This window comes from Lepidochelys kempii, chromosome 3 (assembly GCF_965140285.1).
Source record: "Lepidochelys kempii isolate rLepKem1 chromosome 3, rLepKem1.hap1, whole genome shotgun sequence".
Classification (NCBI taxonomy): domain Eukaryota; kingdom Metazoa; phylum Chordata; order Testudines; family Cheloniidae; genus Lepidochelys; species Lepidochelys kempii.
In genome coordinates, this window is record NC_136382.1 from 176,278,395 (window position 1) to 176,299,429 (window position 21,035).

General features: G+C 40.3%; 1 protein-coding gene across 7 annotated transcripts in view; it reads left to right on the top strand.

Moving 5' to 3' along the window:
- Positions 1–21,035, top strand: part of EPAS1 (endothelial PAS domain protein 1) — a 151,500-nt gene that overhangs the window by 25,275 nt on the left and 105,190 nt on the right. For 3 of the 7 annotated variants that reach the window (XM_073339108.2, XM_073339109.2, XM_073339110.2), the window contains one exon: positions 15,993–16,188. The exons of the other annotated variants lie outside the window; for them this stretch is intronic. In XM_073339108.2, the coding sequence (XP_073195209.1) occupies positions 16,024–16,188 (165 nt within the window). In that variant the 5' untranslated portion in view covers positions 15,993–16,023. Of the gene's footprint in view, positions 1–15,992; positions 16,189–21,035 lie in introns of those variants that run through there. 7 annotated transcript variants of the gene reach the window in all.

A 21,035-nucleotide genomic window follows, 5' to 3' on the forward strand; every position in this document is an offset into this window, starting at 1 on the left:
TTTCATACAGACAAAATGAGAAAGTAATCAATTTTTCAATAATTGTATGCTGTGACACTTTTATGTTTTTGTCTGATTTTTGTAAGCAAGTAGTTTTTAAGTGAGGTGAAATCTGAGGGTATCCAAGACAAATCAGACTCCTGAAAGGGGTACAGTAGTCTGGAAAGGTTGAGAGTCACTGTTCTGAAGCATCTGGCATTGGCAACTGTCAGATGACAGGATATTGGGCTAGATGGACAATTGGTCTGGTCCAATATGGCTGTTCTTATAAATAATAATAATAGATCTCTGTTGTTGTGACTTTCTTCCTATGTGTATATAGCATAGTAGTACAAATAACAATTAGTATGAAAATCTGGTGCAAATTGTTCAATAGAAAAAAGCACTTTCATACCATGTCTGAACACATGGAGCTTTGTATGAAAAGACATGATCAAAACTGATATCAAGATTCTTAACCTTGCTCACTCCTTTCACATTAATCCCCTCAATAAGTGGGGACAAGGAGAAGAATTAAAGCTCTCATATACATAGCCCCTCCCTTGCTGCTGCATAGAGGTTGGGAACTAGAACCATTTGGGGCTAGATTGTAACTAGACATAACATAGAGTTAGGATTAGGGGTGAGGAGTAAGAAGCACCCCTCCACCTTGTGAAGCTGCATTAGGGAAATCCACATGGCAGCTCCCACCGCTGAGTTACTTGGGAGCAACTGAGCAGTTAAAGCCACAGCCTGCTCCCCATTTAGGGGTTTGGAAAATTTCTCCCTTGCCCATGGCAAAAGACATACAACAGAAAGATGGTCCCTGGCCCAAAAGTTTACAAACTAACCACTCCAATCCTACAAACAGTTACGCATCTGTGTAACTTTAGACATGTGAATATTTATACTGTAGTCAACATGAACTGATGTGTAAAGTTAAACAGTTGCATAACTGTTTGTAAGATTGAGGCTTAAATAATAGATGCAATACTAAAGAAAGCCCCATGTAAGTTTAGATTAAGTATAACTCATCCCCCTCAAGTGGTAATTTAGCAATAATTCCATTTGTGTCTCTCTCCTATTTACTGGTGGTTTAAGCCAACAAAATTGTTATATGCTGTGTAAGGTATGAGGAATGAAGAACAAATATCGGGGTTTTTTTTTTTTGTTACTTGTGCAGGAAGTGGATTTTAATTTATCAAAGTTTAAGGAGGAAAAAACTTTGTGGACAAATTTGTTTTAATGTGTCATGTGTGGCCTTTAAAAAAAAAAAAAGCATTCCACTTGCTCTGGTGCCGAGAATTGCTGCAATATTTAAGATATTGAATAAGATATGATATGATAGCATCTGAAGAAAAAACAAAAGGCTGCCACTTAGTGATATAAATTTGGGTATTTGGAAACAAATAAGATACATTTTCCCCAAAGAGAAAGTAACGAGTTTTAGTCTTTGGTGGCAGGTGTATTCTAGTTTGTGCCAAATCACAGCTAAGAATGAACCATATAAATTATGACTATACAGTGATTTCAGCTGGCTTGACACCTAACATTCTTGTCAGTGATTTTAAAAAAAATCATAATAATTTTAATAGAAGATCAAGCAGCCATAGAGGAGTTTCCATTTTGATCTTTTATACAACAGTGATAGTATCATCATTGAGTATCATTTGCACTTGGCTCATCTTGCCATTTGGCATCTGCTAGAAGTGGATGCGGGTAAAGTACTTTTCCTTGTTTTTGGCATTTCAGGAGGAACTTCAGTGTGCTGGAGCTTTGATCTTTTGAACAAATGGGAGAAGATATTTGAATCTGGAAGCATCCCTCTTACTCTGTCTTGTGTGATTGTGATGATTTGTTACCCCTTAATTTTGAGTGGAAGGTTATTCCTAGTGGGAGAGAACAGCATGGCCATCAAGTATAGATGAAAGCTAATTGGTTTTCTTAGCTGGAATATTAAGATTGAATCCTGGAAGGTGTTTAATACTGTGACCATGATCAAGTGCTGCAGTACATGCTTAACTTTAAGACATAAGTAGTCCCATCAAAGCTGTGTCTTCATTTTGAAATGGAATTGTGGTCTTCATTTGGAATAGGAAATTAACTTCTCAACAACTACAGTTGTGGATCCAGAAGTTCCAAGAGTGACAGTGGATATGCCATCTGGGGAATCTGATACCTGGCACAAAACAATTTAATCCTTGTTTGGAAAGGGCTATTTTTGGTTGGAGTGGTCCAGTTGTATTCATTTGTGATTTGTGGTCATGTTCATGATTCCTGTTGGTTATTGTTACACCAGTGTAACAGTGCAGGCATTGTAACCAATGCCATTTTCATTTTTCTGTATTGCTGGTTTAATTGAGTTTGCAAAAGTGGCAGGTTATGGGAACCTCTTTATGAGTGTACTACAGGGCAGATGGCAATCTATGGTTAGGATTTGTGTATGTTTGATATTTACTTTATTTAAACAACAGTCATGATGGAAACAGTTTTAATCAACTTTGTGCAAGCTTGGCAATCCAGATCTACTACTCAAGTAACATATTTCTCAGAATCCTCTCTTCATGGCAGTGCTATTGTTTGTGTGTATTTCATTGTGTATTTGCCAGAGGAAGAGAGCTATTGTTGTTTAGATGGCGGTTGGAAATATAAAATGGAGTCTACTGAGAATTCCAATAGACTGTACATGTCACAATTGTTTTGTGCTGTGTGACACTTTAGTATGCAGTGTTTTTTATTTGGCCATGTGTGCAAATCAAAATGGAACTTCCCACCTCAAACACTTTGTCATCAATGTTTTAAAGATAAACCATTAACAAAGAAGAAAATATCTTTCCTTCGTTATACTACCAGGTAATCAAAATTTGCAGGATTAGGACCAAATCCTGCAGTCCTTATTCAAGCAAAACTCACATGGACTTCATCTGATGTTTTTCCTGAGTAAGGGATGGAGGATTTGGTTCTTACAAAGGAAATAATCTTTAAGTAGAGAGAGAGAGAGACGTGGGGTGAAAAAAGAGAGCTATTGCCAAAAGGTTTCCTTTGTAGGCCACTTACTGTAGCTAAAATTATAAGGAGCAGAAGTAGTAGTGGTCTGTTAGGACAGCCATGAAAACAAGCCTTTAGCTATTCCTAACATATATTGAATGAAAATATTCTCAAAATTTTAAAAATAAGTTAAGACTTAGCAAAAAGCACACAAAAACCTGAGTCCCATCAGGTACATAATGTCCTGGAGCGTAGCCTACTGGCAGAAACGTGCAGTGTTCTCCTTTGCAGCATTGGGAATGCTCTCTGCTGAATTTGGCGCCTATGACCAAAGTTTGCTTGTTAGCTGAAGTTCACACAGACTTCTTGCCAGGTCTGCCCAGAATACTGTCTCCTCTAACTTCCTGTGGTCTTGCATAATATTTCCTTGCTTCTTGTGTAGCTGTGCACTTGGTCTGGTCAATGCCCAGTTCGTTTTAAAGGCCTGATCCTGAAAACATGCATGTGAGTAGTCTCAGAAAAAGATGTAAATGATTGCAGTTTGGGCTTCTCAGCAAGGAAGTATCAGCACAATCAAAATGTGTTGTGACGGTGGGGACTTTAGGGTTTAGTCCAGGGGTGGGCAGACTGCGGCCCGGGGGCTGCATCCAACCCTCCCAACGTTTTAATCTGGCTTTTGAGCTCCCGCTGGGGAGCGGGGTCTGGGGCTTGCCCCGCTATGGCACTCCAGCTGGGGAGCAGGGTCAGGGGCTTGCCCCACTCTGCGCAGCTCCTGGAAGCAGCAGCATGTTCCCCCTCCGGCTCCTACATGTAGGGGCAGCCATGGGGCTTTATATGCTACCCCCACCCCAAGCACCTGCGGAGAGGGCAGCGTGCAGAGCTGCCTGGCTGTGCCTCCACGTAGGAGCTGGAGGAGGGACATGCTGCTGCTTCTGGGAGCTGCTTGAGGTAAGCGCTGCCCAGAGCCTGCATCCCTGACCTCCTCCCATGCCCCAACCCCCTGCCCCAGCCCTGATCCCCCTCCAACCCTCTGAACCCCTCGGTCCCAGCCTGGAGCACCCTCCTGCACCCCTAACTGCTCAGCCCCAGCTGGAGCCCTCACCCCCCCTGCACCCCAACCCCCTGCCCCAACCCGCCACCCCCTCCCACACCCTGAACTCCTCATTTCTGGCCCCACCCCAGAGTCTGCACCCCCAGCTGGAGCCCGCACACCAAGCCCCAATTTCTTGAGGATTTATAGCCCGCCATACAATTTCCATATCCAGATGTGGCCCTCGGGCCAAAAGGTTTGCCCACCCCAGTTTAGTCTTACAGAAGAATGTTGGCTTAAACCAACGTTAGTTGGTAATAACTAAGAAAAGATACTTGTGTTTGCTTCATTTATTTTACATCTTATTTTAGTATATCTGTGTCTTCCTGGAAGAGAGAGGAAAATGTATACACTGTAAAATAAAATTTAAAAAACCAAACACACTTGAAGTTTGGTCCTAATGGTCCTAAAATTTGTAGTATCGTATAACTGAAACAAATTTTAAAAGAAGGGATTGTTACCCTTATTTTCTTATCTTCATTTATACCCTCCACAGTCGGGGTAGTGCCCTTATGATTATGTAATGACAACTTATGCTGCACGCAAAACTGGTGAAAGCCATTTTTTATTTCTTGGCAACCCAAGACATGTGGTGCACTTAAATGGAAACATAAGAGTCGAATGTGGAAAAGTCCTGTGGAATTGAACAGAGAAAGCTAACAATGGTTCTACAGAAATGTAACAGGATTCTATAGAAATTACTCTAAACACCTACAGAATTTTATAGAGAATACATAAGCTACATCAGGGTTTTTGAACCATTCTATAGAAACTCCACAGCAGATAGAAAATTCTTTATTAAATTAGGATGGTTCAAAAAACTTCTAGAATAGTTACCATTTTCTTTTAAATTCTGTAGGAAATTTAAATAAAGAGGAGATTACATATTTTAAGGTCTGTAGGGAAAGATTTTCAAAAGGCACAAATGGCAATTAAGTGCCTAATTCCCACTGAAAGCCAATGGGTTTCATGCACTTAACTTGAAAGTCTCCCTCATTTTTTCTGGATTAGTCTTTATTTAGTGCTTTTGGCAAATTTGTTATATGGCAGAACATTCTCAAGGCTAGCAGAAGAGGAGAGAGAGAAATGGACAGACTGATTATTTAAATTTAAATCGGACTGCTTTTAATTCAATGTCTTAAAAAGAGCAAAGAACTTGTTATTGTCAAGTGTGAGTGCAGTACAGCAGAGAGGACAATTCTTCAGATGTATGTGCTTTTCATACGGAACTGTATGGAGGGATAGATGTTGTACTGCAGGGGTGGGCAAACTTTTTGGCCCAAGGGCCACATCGGTGTTGCAAAACTCTATGGCGGGTTGGGCAGGGAAAGCTGTGCCTCCCCAAACAGCCTGACCCCTGCCCCCCATCCGCTCCCTCCCACTTCCCGCCCCCTGACTATCCCCCTCAGAATCCCCGACCCATCCATCCCCCCTGCTCCTTGTCCCCTGACTGCCCCCTCCCAAGACCTCCGCCCCAATCGCTCCCCCGCGGGACCCCACCCCCTATCCAATCCCCGCTGCTCCCTGTCCCCTGACTGCCCCGACCTATCCACACTCCTGTCCCCTGACAGGTCCCCTGGGACTCCCATGCCTATCCTCCCCTCCCTGTCCCTTGACCGCCCACCCCCTGAACCTCCACCCCATCCAACCATCTCCTGCTCCCTGTCCCCTGACTGCCCCCCGGTTCCCCTGACCCTTATCCAACCTCCCCGCCCCCTTACCATGCCGCTCAGAGTGGCAGGACTGGAAGCCACGCCACCCGGCCTGAGCCAGCCGTGCTGCCCGTGTGGTGGCATGGCTGCGGGGGCGGGGGGACAGTAGGGGGCTAGCCTCCCTGGCTGGGAGTTCGAGGGCCGGGCAGGACGGTCTCGCAGGCCGGATGTGGCCCGTGGGCTGTAGTTTGCCCACCTCTGTTGTACTGGGATATGACTTGTTACTTTATTCCTGATAATTTTTGTGTCTGATTCTCTTTTTTTAGTTAAAGCTCAGTTTGAACTATGGCATAGGAACTTCATAAAAAGAAAACTAATAGCCAAGATGAAAATCTGGGAGATGCATATTTTTGTTAGTCTGATTTGTGTAATAAATAGATATACAAATAAAAAAACCACACTAGCAGAAAAGTTTTTTTTCATACCAAAATATTAACCAGTGAGTACACTTTCTAAGCACTCTGAAACTTCCATTGGCATTAATAGGAGTCACACAGCTAAATCCCTGTACATTGCTTTGAAAATGTATTCCAGGTATCTTTAAATATTTGCTGTAAAAGAGGATTATGTTCCTTTGATTCTACCAGTGTTTAATGCTCCCATATAAGCTTTTTTCCAGAATGTAATGATTGCCTGTGGTTAAAATGCGTATGTTGAAGTTTTTTAGTTTTGCACTGCAGTTGAAGGAAATTGTTATCATAGAGCTTTGTTTGGTTCAGAGCAGTAGATTAAATTTAGAAAATGTATTCAGCTGATGTCTCCGAGTCAGCATAACCTGGGTTTATTTCTATCTAACTTTTGGACATGCATTTTATAGCAACTTACATGTCAGACCACAATTTTACATTATTAAAAATGTTTTTATACTTCGCACATAATTAGTAAGATGTCAGGTAATTTGTGTTAAAAATGGGGCACACACCTCATATGAGTTTTACTATAAAATTCCTTTTTTCTTAAATTTCTTGCCAAATTGCTATTCACATTCTTTGATATCTCAATTCCTGGCTTGATTTTAAAAGGCCAAATAATGAATCTTACAATATACCTGTTTCAGTATGTTTGTAAATATACCCAGTAAACTTACTGGTACATTTGTTATAATTTACAGACTTTACATGATCTTGTATGAACTTTCTGCTGGAATGCCCACTAGAATTAAATTGGTCATCACAATTATGAGATTTTGTTCAAATCATTTCATACAGTCATCTATTCCACAGATCCAGATTATCTGGTTGTCATGGTATCATTGATATTGATAAGTGCATCTGCCTACAGTTGACTTCTTGCAGCACTCTGGGTTAACCTTATTAACTTTAAATGATATATATAGATTAGACTAATATGAGAACAAGGCAGATCTTCATGAATACCTGTCTAAAATCATTCAAAGTGACTGGTCTTTTGAATGCAGGGATTTCAAACTAGAGATCCATGCTATTTTGATTAGAGTCCAGGTGTTATCAGTAACATTTTGGAAAGTGTCACAGAAACTAGCAGAAAATACTATTTTTGGCCACATCTGGCATGATATTTTAAAGTGTTTTTAATGGAAGCCCATGTTTTGCTATCGATTGTTAGACGTTTTCTGCACTATTGGTGGATGGGTGCAGAGCCAGGTGCTCCAGGGCATTCCCACTGCACTACTCAGGCGATATGAATGATCCATAAACCTGGCTTTTGCAGGCACTTTCTGAAACTCAGGCCTGGTCTATACTGAAAAGTTTTATCAGCATAGGTATGTTGGTCCTGGGTGTGAAAAAACCACAATCCAGACCCACCTAGCTATGCTGACCAAACCTTCAGTGTAGATTTATTCATGCCAATGGAAGAATGCTTCAGTCAACATTGCTAACTTCATTAAGGGAGGTGGTGGTGTTCTTACACTGACAGAAAAACCCTTCTGTGCATGTAGGCTGCATCTATACTATGGGGCTATGCTGGCCTAACTATACTGATGGGTATATGTCGGTATAGTCTCTATAGTGTAGACATAGCCTCAGCTGATGTAGACACCACATCGCCCTGCTGAAGGAGGGAACAAGGATATAGCCAAATTGTCCCCACACTCAGCTGAGCTCCTGCTGCAGCAACAGTTCTTCGGGGCTGTGGGAAGACAGCACAAGATAGACTTTACTGTGGGGAGGGGACTAATGCCAGGATGGCCCCAGGATCAGGACATTTGAAGGTAGTGTAAAGCCTTTTCTCTCCTTCAGTGCTGGATTGAACACGGTTCAGCCAGACTAGAGAAGGGGCCCACAATCAGTTAAAGCGAAGTTTCCTTTAAATTTAATACAAAGAGAGAGCATATTTTAGAACACAAATATCAACCCTTTTCCTTTTTAAATGTCTTTTTCTACATTGTAAAAATTTTCTGAGAGGTTTTAAAACAGACGAATCTTCAGAAAAGTGTTCTGAGTGTAGTGTGAAGAGACTAAAGAGGTATCAATTTGTAAAGCTGAGCTATTGGACGATGGGCTTTAGTACGTGAACAAGGAGTATAGAGAAATCTATAAACTTGGTTGAACCAAAATGTAATTGCATAATTGGAAAAAACTAGGTATATGTATGTCTTTTTCCTTCAGATATTTCTTTTTACACAGGAATTTTAGAAGGTGGGATACCCCTAATTCAGCACATTAAACATTTAGAGCTTGATCCTAAACTGCATACCCAGACACAACTCCTGCTGACCTCAGTCAGAGTAAAGAGCAGCGGACTGGCCTTCTACACATGTTTACTTGGCTAAGTGCCTTTTTTTGGCAAGCACGTAGCTGTACAGAGTAATCTAGTTTTGGATGTGGGGAAACACCCATTGTGGCTTATGTAAGTGAGTTTATATACCCGTTTTGAATTGTATGCAGATTCTTGTAAGGACTGTGATCTCAGATCCACACATGTCTCGTAGCATTAGTGGAATGATAGATTCTTTGAGGGAGGCAGTAGCAGTATCCGTCACTCAGCTGTTGGTGGAGTCAGATACTGCTCTCCTCCAAAAGACATGGAAGGGCAGATATGTAATTTTAAGGTGCCTGTGCTCAAAGATAAGAGAAATGGGGAGTAGTCTGACTAAGACAGGATGTTTTTAATCCCAAACACTAGTTATTCACAATGCTGAAGTCCTTTCTCACTTTTTAACTCAGCCTTCCTTAGGCAAAATTTCTACTGAAGTAAATGGCGGTTTTGTCTGAGAAAAGACGTGTGAAGAAAACTCATTCTGGACTCTAGGATTTGGACCATGCTCTGTGATGCATAAAATATTAAAGCATGTTTCATGAGCAAGAATAGTCCATGTACCTGATGGGCTAAACAACCTATTTAAGCCTCTTCAGACACATAGTGAAAACAAAGTTCTCTGCCTATTGCAATTGTGATTTCATATATTTTGTTATATGTGGCATGTATGTAAGTGAAGTGAAAAGCATGCCACGTTGTTGACTTTTCAAATGATGCATGCCACAGCCTAGTGGCATGTTTCAAATAAAAATTGAGCTTGTGATTCATTGAGAAGCATCTCATGTGTTACACAGTACTGCAGCTTAGGTAGTGTAATCAGCTAGCGATCCATCAGGATGAAGGGGGATTTGTTGCCCTGACATGGCATCCAGGGAAGTATGCTGCCTGCCAGAGGCCTGTATCCGAGATGTGACGGAGGGATTGTCACTGGTGTGTATTTCACTCAGTGAGATAGTTTGTGGGACAGGTATAATACCACTTGGGTGAGGGCTGGCAGAATCACCCCTAGGAGCTAGGACTTCTGAATAACAATCTCAGCTCATCTGAATCACAGGCTGGCCTGCCAATGGTTTTCATTTAAAATAGATTTGCTGAAACTTATAAGTGTTCTTTGTAGACTTCACTTGTGAATATAATACACATTTGTGCCAGTTTGGTGCAGCCTTTCTGAAGCGGTCATCATGCAAGGTTCCACACAGCCCCATGGGGAGCTCTGCTAGTGAGGACAGGGCTGGGTGGACTTATATTCCTTCTTCTTCTTAATCCCTTCCCACCCCTTTGGGGCACAGTGCTCCTCCCTGGAGAAGGCAGGGTGGTTAACTCTGCATTTTTATGAGCTCAGGATCTGGAGGTTCTTTGGTCCTTATATGGACTATGCTGAGCAGAAAGAATATCTTAACACCTTTCCTCCACCCCTCACCCCAGATCCGGTAACAGCATGGCAGAATCTAGCCCTAAGGCTCTAGTTTCACACAAGTGCAGGTACAAGACCTATTCAGAATGTAGGCCTTTATTGACTCAATCCAGGCCTTAAGTAGGGCATGGAGCTTTTTGTGAGCCTTATGCATTAGAATGAATTATGCTCTAGGTGCTAAATCTTGATTCTCTTGAAATCAATAACCAAACTCCCATTGATTTCAGTGGAAACAAAATTTGGCTCTAAGGCTTCATGTGCACAATTCCATCATTACGCACCTACTATTTATGTGGGTGCAGTTCATTTCACAGCCTAATGATTATTAAGAGCTCTAAAGCAACTATTATTTTTGTTGCTGCAGCTTTGCTTTGATTGTTTCAAATGAAAATAAACATTTTCCCATTAGCAAGCGTGGTCATTCCTTTTCTCCCATAGATAATGTGTTTCTTCACAGGAAAAGATCATTTATAACAGCAGTAGAACTATTACAACCATAAGATTGGCTCCATCTAACCCCAGAGGATTACAGAGATAAGATACCAGCCATGGCCAGGATCATCTCATGATAAGCAGGGGCAATAGTAGGGTGGAGTGGGCAGGGTTATAGCTTGAAGAGCCCTAAATGTTTTCTTCTTCCCTCCTGAAGTGGGAAAGTTCATCATGATTGCTGAAAAAAGACCTTGAATGAACAAATGTTTGCAGGTTTGGTGGGTATCCAGTGTTAACCTTTGTGTTCGTTTTAAATGCTAGTTTCCTACCTCTTAACCATCCCAGCCCCTAGTTGTTCATTATTATTAAGACAATTCAATGAAATGTTTATGGGGGCAGTATTTTTAGTTCAAACATGTTTGATATTGGAAACACTGATACATAAGATGAGGGTTGAATTCTCTGAGTGTTTCATCTGCATAAGAGCAACAGGATCAAGTCCTTTTTTTGTAGACTGCAATTTGGACTTGTTCCAGGAAGGTGACTTCTGTGGGAATTGAAAGCATTCAGCACTTTGCAGGATTGAGTCTTTTATGTGTATCAGTTGTTGCTCTTGGTGTGTAGAAGCCATGATGGGGCACACCCTTGTGTGACCATTATGTTCCTTTCCTGAAGTCTGATGGGATATAGGTCAGATTCATAAGGGATTGCTCCAGGAGACTTGTGATATTTAATGTGATTCACTGAAAAGTGTTTTCTGTAAGAAATGACAAAACAACATTCCATTAGAGGATATCCACTAAGACAGGATGTTTTTAATCCCAGACACTAGTTATTCACAATGCTGAAGTCTTTTCTCACTTTTTGGATATCTATCCATTAGAGGATAGAGATGTACTGTGTTTATGAAAGCAATGGCAACATTTCATCTTGCATATGAGGCTGTTGGTTTTTAAAAGCTGCAACAGATGCAAAAAAGAGTGCAGGTCCATCAGAGAGTTTTATGGCATCATATAATAATCAACCTGCAAAGAAAGGCCTCCATTTTTGTTTTAACAGGGAGATATTGTATGCTACAGTAAAATCATATGCAAAGTCAATTGTGGTTATTGCAGCTTATACTTCTAATGTTGTTCTTGTTTAGAACAGCATCCTGTGTCAAAAAACACACAGTATATTTTGGATACTGTAGAATGCAGTGTATGAACAACAAACTGAGTGTGAAATGAATGAATTTCCATATGGCTTTGAAATATTAAAAGCCAGGGTCCAGATTGTGTCTCTGGAATCTTATCCTTCCTGGGCATATCAGCTACCTCTGTAGCAATCCTTCCCAGGACTGCCCTGTTACAGAGCTCTCTCCATAAGAGGGTGAAGATGGAACAGGAAGTGGGTGGCCTTGTAGAAGTGTGGGCTGGACAGTGCACCCACAATCTCCAACCCCATGGGGCTTACCTAACACAGCTCAGGGTGTGGAGTGTGTGTGTCATTGTCCTCTTTTCACTCTCTTGATACTAAGCCAGTCTGCACCAGGCCAGTCCCCTTCCCACCCAAATTAAAGGATTAATGATCTGGATGATGGGATGCATTGCACCCTGAGCAAGTTTGTGGATGATATTAAGCTGAGGGGAAAGGTAGATATCCTGGAGGGTAGGGGTAGGGTTGAGAGTGACTTAGAGAAATTGGAGGTTTGGGCCACAAGAAATCTGATGAGGTTCAACAAGGAAAAGTGCAGAGTCCTGCACTTAGGCTGGAAGAATCCCATGCACCGCTACAGGCTGGGGACTGACTGGCTAAGCGATAGTTCTGCAGAAAAGGACCTTGGGATTACAGTGGATGAGAAGCTGGATATGAGCCAATGGTGTGCCCTTGTTGCCAAGAAGGCTAACAGCATATTGGGCTGCATTAATAGGAGCATTGCCAGCGGATTGAGGGAAGTGATTATTCTCCTCTATTCGGCACTGGTGAGGCCACATCTGGAGTATTGCACCCAGTTTTGGGCCCACCCACTACAGAAAGGATGTGGACAAATTGGAGAGAGTCCAGTGGAGGGCAATGAAAATGATCAGAAGGTTGGGGCACACGATTTATGAGAAGAAGCTGAGGGAACTGGACTTATTTAGTCTGCAGAAGAGAAGAGTGAGGGGGGATTTGATAGCAGCCTTCAACTACCTGAAGTGGGGTTCCAAAGGGGATGGAGCTCGGCTGTTCTCAGTGGTGGCAGATGACAGAACAAGAAACAATGGTCTCAAGTTGCAGTGGGGGATGTCTAGGTTGGATATTAGGAAAAACTACTTCACTAGGAGGGTGGTGAAGCCCTGGAATGGGTTTTTAGGGAGGTGGTGGAATCCTTCATCCTTAGAGGTTTTTAAGGCCTGGCTTGACAAAGCCCTGGCTGGGATGATTTAGTTGGGTTTGGTCCTGCATTGAGCAGGGGGTTAAGCTAGGTGACCTCCTGAGGTCTCTTCCAACCCTAATTTTGTATGATTAAATTGTGCTGGCTGCCAGTGTTTCCAAGGAACTGCTTAGGCAGACATGTCCCACCCTCTGGTCACATACCACTTCTACCTCACTGTGCCCCTTCTGCCTTCCACAGAGAGCAGGGCCATTACAATAGCTCTGCTTCCTTTGAGGATGCCATGACACGGGAAATCCTCTGGTTATGCTGACATTATGCTTTGTAGCAGAAAGCTGCACTAATGCAATCCTGGATCTGGCTTGAAAACTGTTGGTGTCTTTTTAGTTTTATATAATTTTTAAGAGCGTTATGAAAATGAATTCTTAAAAATTGCTGTAAAAACAAGTGTTTTTGCAATTCCACCTAAAAATACCGCATGGGCTGTCCCATTTCATTTATCATTGGAGGGACTTCCTTCTAGATTTTAAGGCCAGAAGGAACCATTGTGATCCTCTGGTCAGACCTCCCACATAGAACCTGACAGGCCATAGAACCTCATCCACTTGTTTCCGCAAGAAGCCCATATCTTCTGTTTGAACTATAGCATATCTTTTAGAAGGATATCTAGTTATTTCAAGACTTCAGGTGACAGAGAATGCACTACATTCCAATATAAATTGTTCCAGTGGTTTACTATTTCTCTGTTAAAAATTTTACCTTTTTCCTAGTCCTCATGTATCTAGCATTCAGCCACTGAATCTCATTTCTGACTTTTTCTGCTCGATCAAAGAGACATCTACTATGATCAATTCACCTTCACTTGAGTAAACCAATAAGGCCTGTTGGTTCTCTTTAGTCTTCTTATTGGAAGGCATGTTTTCCAGACCTCAACTCATTGTTGTGGCTCTTTTCTGAAATCTTTCCAACATATGAGCATCCTTTTTGAAGTGTTACACACAGTATTCCAGTAATGCTTTAACTAATGCTGTATGCAGAGGTAATACCAATTTACTACTCCTACTTACTTAATAGTTCCCTGAATATACATCCAAGGATCATATTTGCCCCTTTTAGCTACAGCATTGTAGAGGGAGCTCATGTGTACAGTTATTTACCAGGACCTTCAGGTCCCTTGATTCCCTGCAGTGTTGGTGTTTTGATTCCCCTTCTGACATAATGCTCTAGTGGTGGGCTGCCCAAGAAGAATTTGGAGAAGTCCTTTTTTGAATTGTATTTTAGAGATTATATGCTAATACCATATATTGCAAACCTTCAAAATGGTTTAATGCTTTGTGATCCTTCGTTATTGCAAGCATGAGGCCAATTCAGTTTTCCGGCCAACATTTTCAGGGCATGACTCATGTGAATTTTATTGTTATTGCTTGATGACAAAATGTAGTTTGAGAATGGGTGCATGTAGAATGTATGTTGAAACTCTCAGAAAGTAGTATGTTCAAAAATGTGGGAAGGGAAAGTTAGTAGCTACTCTTTAAAGTAGCCGTTGTATGTAGAATCATATTGTACACAACATCCGAGGGAAGCAGATGTTTTTTTACAAACCCAGTTTGTAACTGGGAGCTATGAGCTAGTAAAATAATGTTTTGAGGAAATAAGAGGAATGAGCCTTACTTATAGTTATAATGATTGTTTCCTAGAATACCTTAAAACACTTGCTTAACAGTCACCCAATAAGATTTATTCTGGTCATTTGTACTTCCTTGATGGGATTGTTATGTGCTAAAATTAATTGTAGAGCACTGAAAAATATATGGACTAGATGTTCAGCTGGTGTATATCAGTATAATTCAGTTGATTTGAGCTTTATTTGAATGACAACTCCCACTAACTTCAGTAGGGCCAGGATTTCGCTGGACAGGAACTGTAGTGCACCACACTACTGATGGTCTTGCCAGATGTATGTTTAGTTGTGCATCCAAAATTAGGGACCCCTTTTGAAAAAACAGAGCTTATGTTACTCACTCTTCAGCTAAGATTTATTTGTTTTTCAGGACCTACAGTTGAGCATTTTCCAAGGTTGGAGAAGTTTGTCTTTTTATTTTTTATTTTTTTTCCTATCTCTTCATTCTGTGTACTACATTCCTTGATGCACCCACTAGTATGAGCTTGGATTATTTCTAGTTACTACTATTAGTACATCTTAACAAGCTGGAAAATAGGACAGGTAACTCCCTCCACGGTTAATAATACTTAACATTTTTATATAGTGCTTTACATCTTCAAACTGCTGTATAAACACTGACTCATTAATATTTCCAACATGCAGCATTGTAAGAATGATTAAAGAGGTTATGACAACACAGAAAATGAAGGTATGATTATAGCACAGGTAGGTATACCTGCACTAGCTTGAATCTAGCTGGCATGGATAATAGTGATAGTGAAGATGTGGCATCATGGACTTCATTGCAGGCCAGTAACCAGCATACGTAATCAGGGTCCCTTGTGGGCTTGTACTTGGGTCATTAGCCCTTACGGAAGTCTGTGTTGCCACACCTTCACTATTGTAGTTTCCCATGCTAGCTAGATTAAAACTAGCACAGGTATTTTCATTTGGTATGTAGGCATACCCAGAGAGGCTAAGTAACTCAGCAAGGCAGTGGGAGAGAGTGGAGTTATAATTTTGGAGTTTCTGACTGCTGGCCCTGTGTTCAATCTGTTAGATTACTCTGCAACGCCTGTGTGTGTAAGACAATCTAGCAGTGATGTTGCTGCTTTAGATGAATGTTTTGGATTTGGGTTAAGTTAAAGTATAATTTTTCTATCCATACAAGCCATCTGTGCCATCTAAGATGGACAATCCTTTTTCTTTTTTAGCATTTAGCCATTCTGTCCCCCCAAAAATCTCTCCCAGTCCCATGTCTTTCAGTAGCACTGAAAGGTGTTTCCTCATTTCTCCTCAGCTGTTCCTATATATGTAATAAAATTCTGGGATTGTCACTCTGTGTGTCACTCTGGAGCCTATTATGCCTGTAAGTCAGTGTGAAGTGATAGAAACAACTACAAGCATGGCTGAGAGCTCTATCTATTAAGAATATCACCAGGTTGAATCATCACTGGATTTTTTTCAGTCTCTTACTATCCAATTTGTAAATTCTCAGGCATTTTGACTTTGTGAACTATACCTGTGCGAAAGCAAGGCATGTGCCTATGCCATGCCAAGAGTCCTAGAACATTCTGATATCAGAGGTAGCTCAACTAATCACCACCCTTATTCTACAGCTAATTTACACAGAGCAATTTCATTGGTTGTATGAGGGAGACTGCACAGATGGAGGATTATTTGGCCCAACTGCCACTTCTGCAAACTATCCCACTCCATAGGAAAGATACAAAGTATGGCAAGAGACCATGCTGGCTGAACCAGGAGATCTTCAATTATCTGAAACTCAAAAAAGAGTTCCACAAAAAGTGGAAGGTAAGTCAAAGTATGAAGAATGAATATAAACAAATAGCACAATTATGTGAGGACAAAATTAGAAAGGCCAGGACATAAAATGAGATTAAACTAGATAGAGACATAAAGGGTTACAAGAAAACATTCTACAAATACATTAGAAGCAAGAGAAAGACTAAGGACAGGGTAAGCCCATCATTCAATGAAGGGAGAAAACAATAACAGAAAATGTGGAAATGGCAGAAGTGCTAAATGACTTTTTTGTTTCAGTTTTCATCAAAAAGGTAGGACAAATTGGAGAAATGGTTTGAAGTAAATAGGTTGAAATTCAATAAGGACAAATGCAAAGTACTCTGCTTAGTTAATGGTTAATTAAACAGAAATTAAAGGGTATAGTGCCAAAAGTGAAATCTCTGAAAGATGCATGGAAACTTTTTAAAGACACCATAATAGAGGCTCAACTTAAATGTATACCCCAAATTAAAAAACTTAGTAAGACAACCAAAAAAGAGCCACCATGGCTAACCAACAAAGTAAAAGAAGCAGAGAAAGGCAAAAAAAAAGGCATCCTTTAAAAAGAGGAAAATAGAAAGGAGCATAAACACTGACAAATGAAGTGTAAAAATACAAGTAAGTAGGCCAAAAAAGAATTTGAGGAACAGTTAGCCAAAGACTCAAAAAGTAGTAGCAATTTTTTTTAAGTACATCGGAAGCCTGCTAAACAAGCAGTGGGACCACTGGATGATTGAGGTGCTAAGAGAGCACTCAAGGACAATAAGGCCATTCCGGAGAAACTAAATGAATTCTTTGCATTGGTCTTCACAGCTGAAGATGTGAGGGAGATTCCCAAACCTGAGCCATTCTTTATAGGTGACAGATCTGAGGTATCATTAGAGGAGGTTTTGGAAGAAATTGATAAATTTAAACAGCAATAAGTCCCCAGGACCAGATGGTATTCATCCAAGAGTTCTGAAAGAACTCAAATGTGAAATTGCAGAACTATTAACTGTAGTCTGTAACCTACCTATCATTTAAGTCAGCTTCTGTACCAAATGACTGGAGGATAGCTAATGTGATGCCAATTTTTTAAAAGGGCTCCAGAGGTGATCCTGGCAATTACAGGCCTATAAGCCTGACTTCAGTACCGGGCAAACTGGTTGAAACTATAATAAAGAACAATATTATCAGACATATAGATGAACATAATTTGTTGAGGAAGGGTCAACATGGTTTTAGTAAAGGGAAATCATGCTTCACCAATCTACTAGAATTCTCTTAGGGGGTCAAAAAGCATGTAAATCAAGGGGATCCAGTGGATATAGTATAATTAGATTTTCAGAAAGCCTTTGACAAGGTCCCTCACCAAAGGCTCTTACGCAAAGTAAGCTGCCATGGGATAAGAGGAAAGGTGCTCTCATGGATTGGTAACTGGTTAAAAGATAGGAAACAAAGGGTAGTTATTAATGGTCAGTTTTCAGAATAGAGAGAGGTAAATAGTGGTGTCCCTCAGGGGTCTGTTCTGGGACCAGTCCTATTCAACATATTCATAATGATCCAGAAAAAGGGGTAAACAGTGAGGTGACAAAATTTGCAGACGATACAAAATTACTAAAGATAGTTAAGACCCAGGCAGATTGCAAAGAGCTACAAAAGGATCTCTCAAAACTGGGTGACTGGGCAACAAAATGGCAGTTGAAATTTAATGTTGATAAATGCAAAGTAATGCACATTGGAAAGCATAATCCCAACTAGACATATAAAATGATGGGGTCTAATTTAGCTCTTACTCCATGATCTCTTTCTTGAGTGGTCATTGTGGATAGTTCTCTGAAAACATCCATTCAATATGCAGCGGCAGTCAAAAAAGTGAACAGAATGCTGGGAATAATTAAGAAAGGGATAGATAATAGAACAGAAAATATCATGTTGCTTCTATATAAATCCATGGTATGCCCACATCTTGAATACTGTGTGCAGATGTGGTCTCCCCATCTCAAAAAAGATATATTGGAATTGGAAAAGGTTCAGAAAAGGGCAACAAAAATTATTAGGGGTATGGAATGGTTTCTGTGTGAGGAGAGATTAAGAAGACTGGGACATTTCATCTTGGAAAAGAGACGGCTAAGGGGAGATATGATTGAGGTCTATAAAATCATGACTGGTGTAGAGAAAGTAGATAAGGAAGTGTTGTTTACTACTTCTCATAACACAGGAACTAGGGTCACCAAGTGAAATTAATAGGCAGCAGGTTTAAAACAAATAAAAGGAAGTATTTCTTCACACAACACAGTCAACCTGTGGAACTCCTTGCCAGGGAATGTTGTGAAGGCCAAGACCATAACAGCGTTCAAAAAAGAACTAGATAAATTCATGGAGGATAGGTCCATGAACGGCTATTAGCCAGGATGGGCAGGAATGGTGTCCCTAGCTTCTGTTTGCCAGAAGCTGGGAATGGGTGACAGGGGATGGATCACTTGATGATTACTTTTTCTGTTCATTCCCTCTGGGTCACCTGGCACTGGTCACTGTTGGAAGACAGGATACTGGGCTAGATGGACGTTTGGTCTGACCCAGTAGGGCCATTCTTATGTTCTTAATATCTGTTGAGTCAGTGTGAAGTGATGAAAACAGCTACAGAATGCCTGGGAGCTTTTTTTGTTTAGAATTTCAACACATCCAGTCATCACTGGGATTCTCCATCTGCTACTGTCTGTTCTTTAAGTTCTCAGTCATTTTGGGCTTTTTTACACACATGACTTTATGAACTATTCCTGTATGATAGGATGTACATGGGCTTTCAGCTTAATATCTTCCCATGTCTGCTTTACTGCATTATTATATCTATATAATGTTCTGCCCTCAACTCCCCCAGTCTTCAATTCATTCTAGACCTGTAATCAGGACAGAAATACAAAGCACCCAAGTTACTGGAATATCTCTAGTGATATGCTGTTAATAACCTACATCCATTAGAAGAAACAGTTGATATTGTACGTCCATTTATCAGAAATGATTAACTGTTCACAGTGCAAGTGTGTGTGTGTATTTCTCTCTATAAGTTGACATCTTAGAGGATGAATAGGAAACAATATAATCCCTATTGATGCAATTAAAATAACTTTAATTGAAAATGTGAAGATTTTTGAGCCAAATTCTGCTTTGCTTTATACCTAGTTCAATCCCAGAGGTATAAATGAGCACAGCCTTTGGGAACTTTTCAGTGTACGACATTTGCACTATGCACAGTGAACCTCTGGGAAAGCTCTGATCTTTGAACTTTGTGGTGGATTATGGGGGGGAGGAATCATAAGATCCTGATTTAGACCCTCCTGCTGGTTAAATATATTCAAATAGCATATTCTTTTTCTCTTAACAAGGGCCCTCTTAGGAAAACACTGGTGTACATACTTCGTAATTTCATTTTTATTATTACTTTGGGAACCCTGCAAAGCGTACTTGCAAGAAAAGGAAAAGATTAAAAGATAGAATCATAAAATATCAGGGTTGGAAGGGACCTCAGGAGATTATCTAGTCCAACCCCCTGCTCAAAGCAGGACCAGTCCCCAATTTTTGCCCCAGATCCCTAAATGGCCCCCTCAAGGATTGAACTCACAATCCTGGGTTTAGCAGGCCAATGCTCAAACAACTGAGCTGTCCCTCCCCCCATGTTTATGTTTGCTTTTCAATGTTATTTTGGTGGGGAATCTAAGAGATATTTTTCTTACTGTTCTGGATTTCTATGCATTTCCACCAACTTTTAATATAATACCAATGTATTTTCACTGACCTGACTCCCAAACAAAAAATCTGCTTATAGGTCAGTCGTCTAATAATGATTAGGGAAGTGATTTAAAGCGAAATCACTTTAATCTACTGTAAATGTTTCACAATTTTTATTTAGAGAACAATTACCAGTTTCAGTTAGAAGTTGAAATGGTATTGGCATTGAAATGGTATTGAATTTAATTTAATTCAAATGGTAATGGTATTGAATTTAATTTAATTCAATATCAATTCATTATTTTAAAATGACGGGGTAGGCACTCCTTATTTTCCATGTCACACACTGTAAAGATTTTCCCTATTGTATGGGTCTCACCTTTGAAATAATTTATCATTGACTTTAATTGCGCATTATACAATAGTACAATTTTATGCTTGGGTTGCAGTGGCAACTTCTCAAGGTTTTTAAAAAATATATGACTTTTGAACAGGAAATGTTGCCTAATATGTCTGCATTTGATCCAGTAAACATTTTTTGTTGGTAATCCATTTTTTTGGATCAAGATTTAGAAATTATGTGGCTTAAAACAAATCTAAAATAAACTATAAATATAATGTAACATCCTTTGAATTAGGTTTCACTATGTAGTGGCTAATCTTTTAATCAAACCCAACTCCTCCTTTGTGGTTTTACAGAGTTTTAGTTTAGAAAAAGGAAAACGAGGCTGGGAGGAAGCCAAGTTTCAAGCTTCAGATGGCTCATCACTAATGATTGTTTCTCACAAAAAATTACAAAAAATGGTGCTCCCTGCTTGTGCTTTGATCATATGCGACTGTTCTTGGTAGGCAGATAAAAATGAAAAATGCAAAAAAATTATTATGTTTTTAGAAATATGTACTTCATGGAAAAAATAAAAGCACAGTTTGTGCTCTGTGCAACTTTAGAAACACAGGCTAGTTAGCTACAGAGTACTCATGACAATGTGTGTTGAAAATGTGGCCTAAGAGCTTTAATTTGCCTTCATCTGTCTATGTTAATGGACAGAACAAGTGCTGGAGCTGCTGTAAAACAAATCTGTTTTCCTTTAGTCTGCTGTGCTAGATAATGAAATAAAAAGCTAAATTATCGCTGATAAAAGTAATTT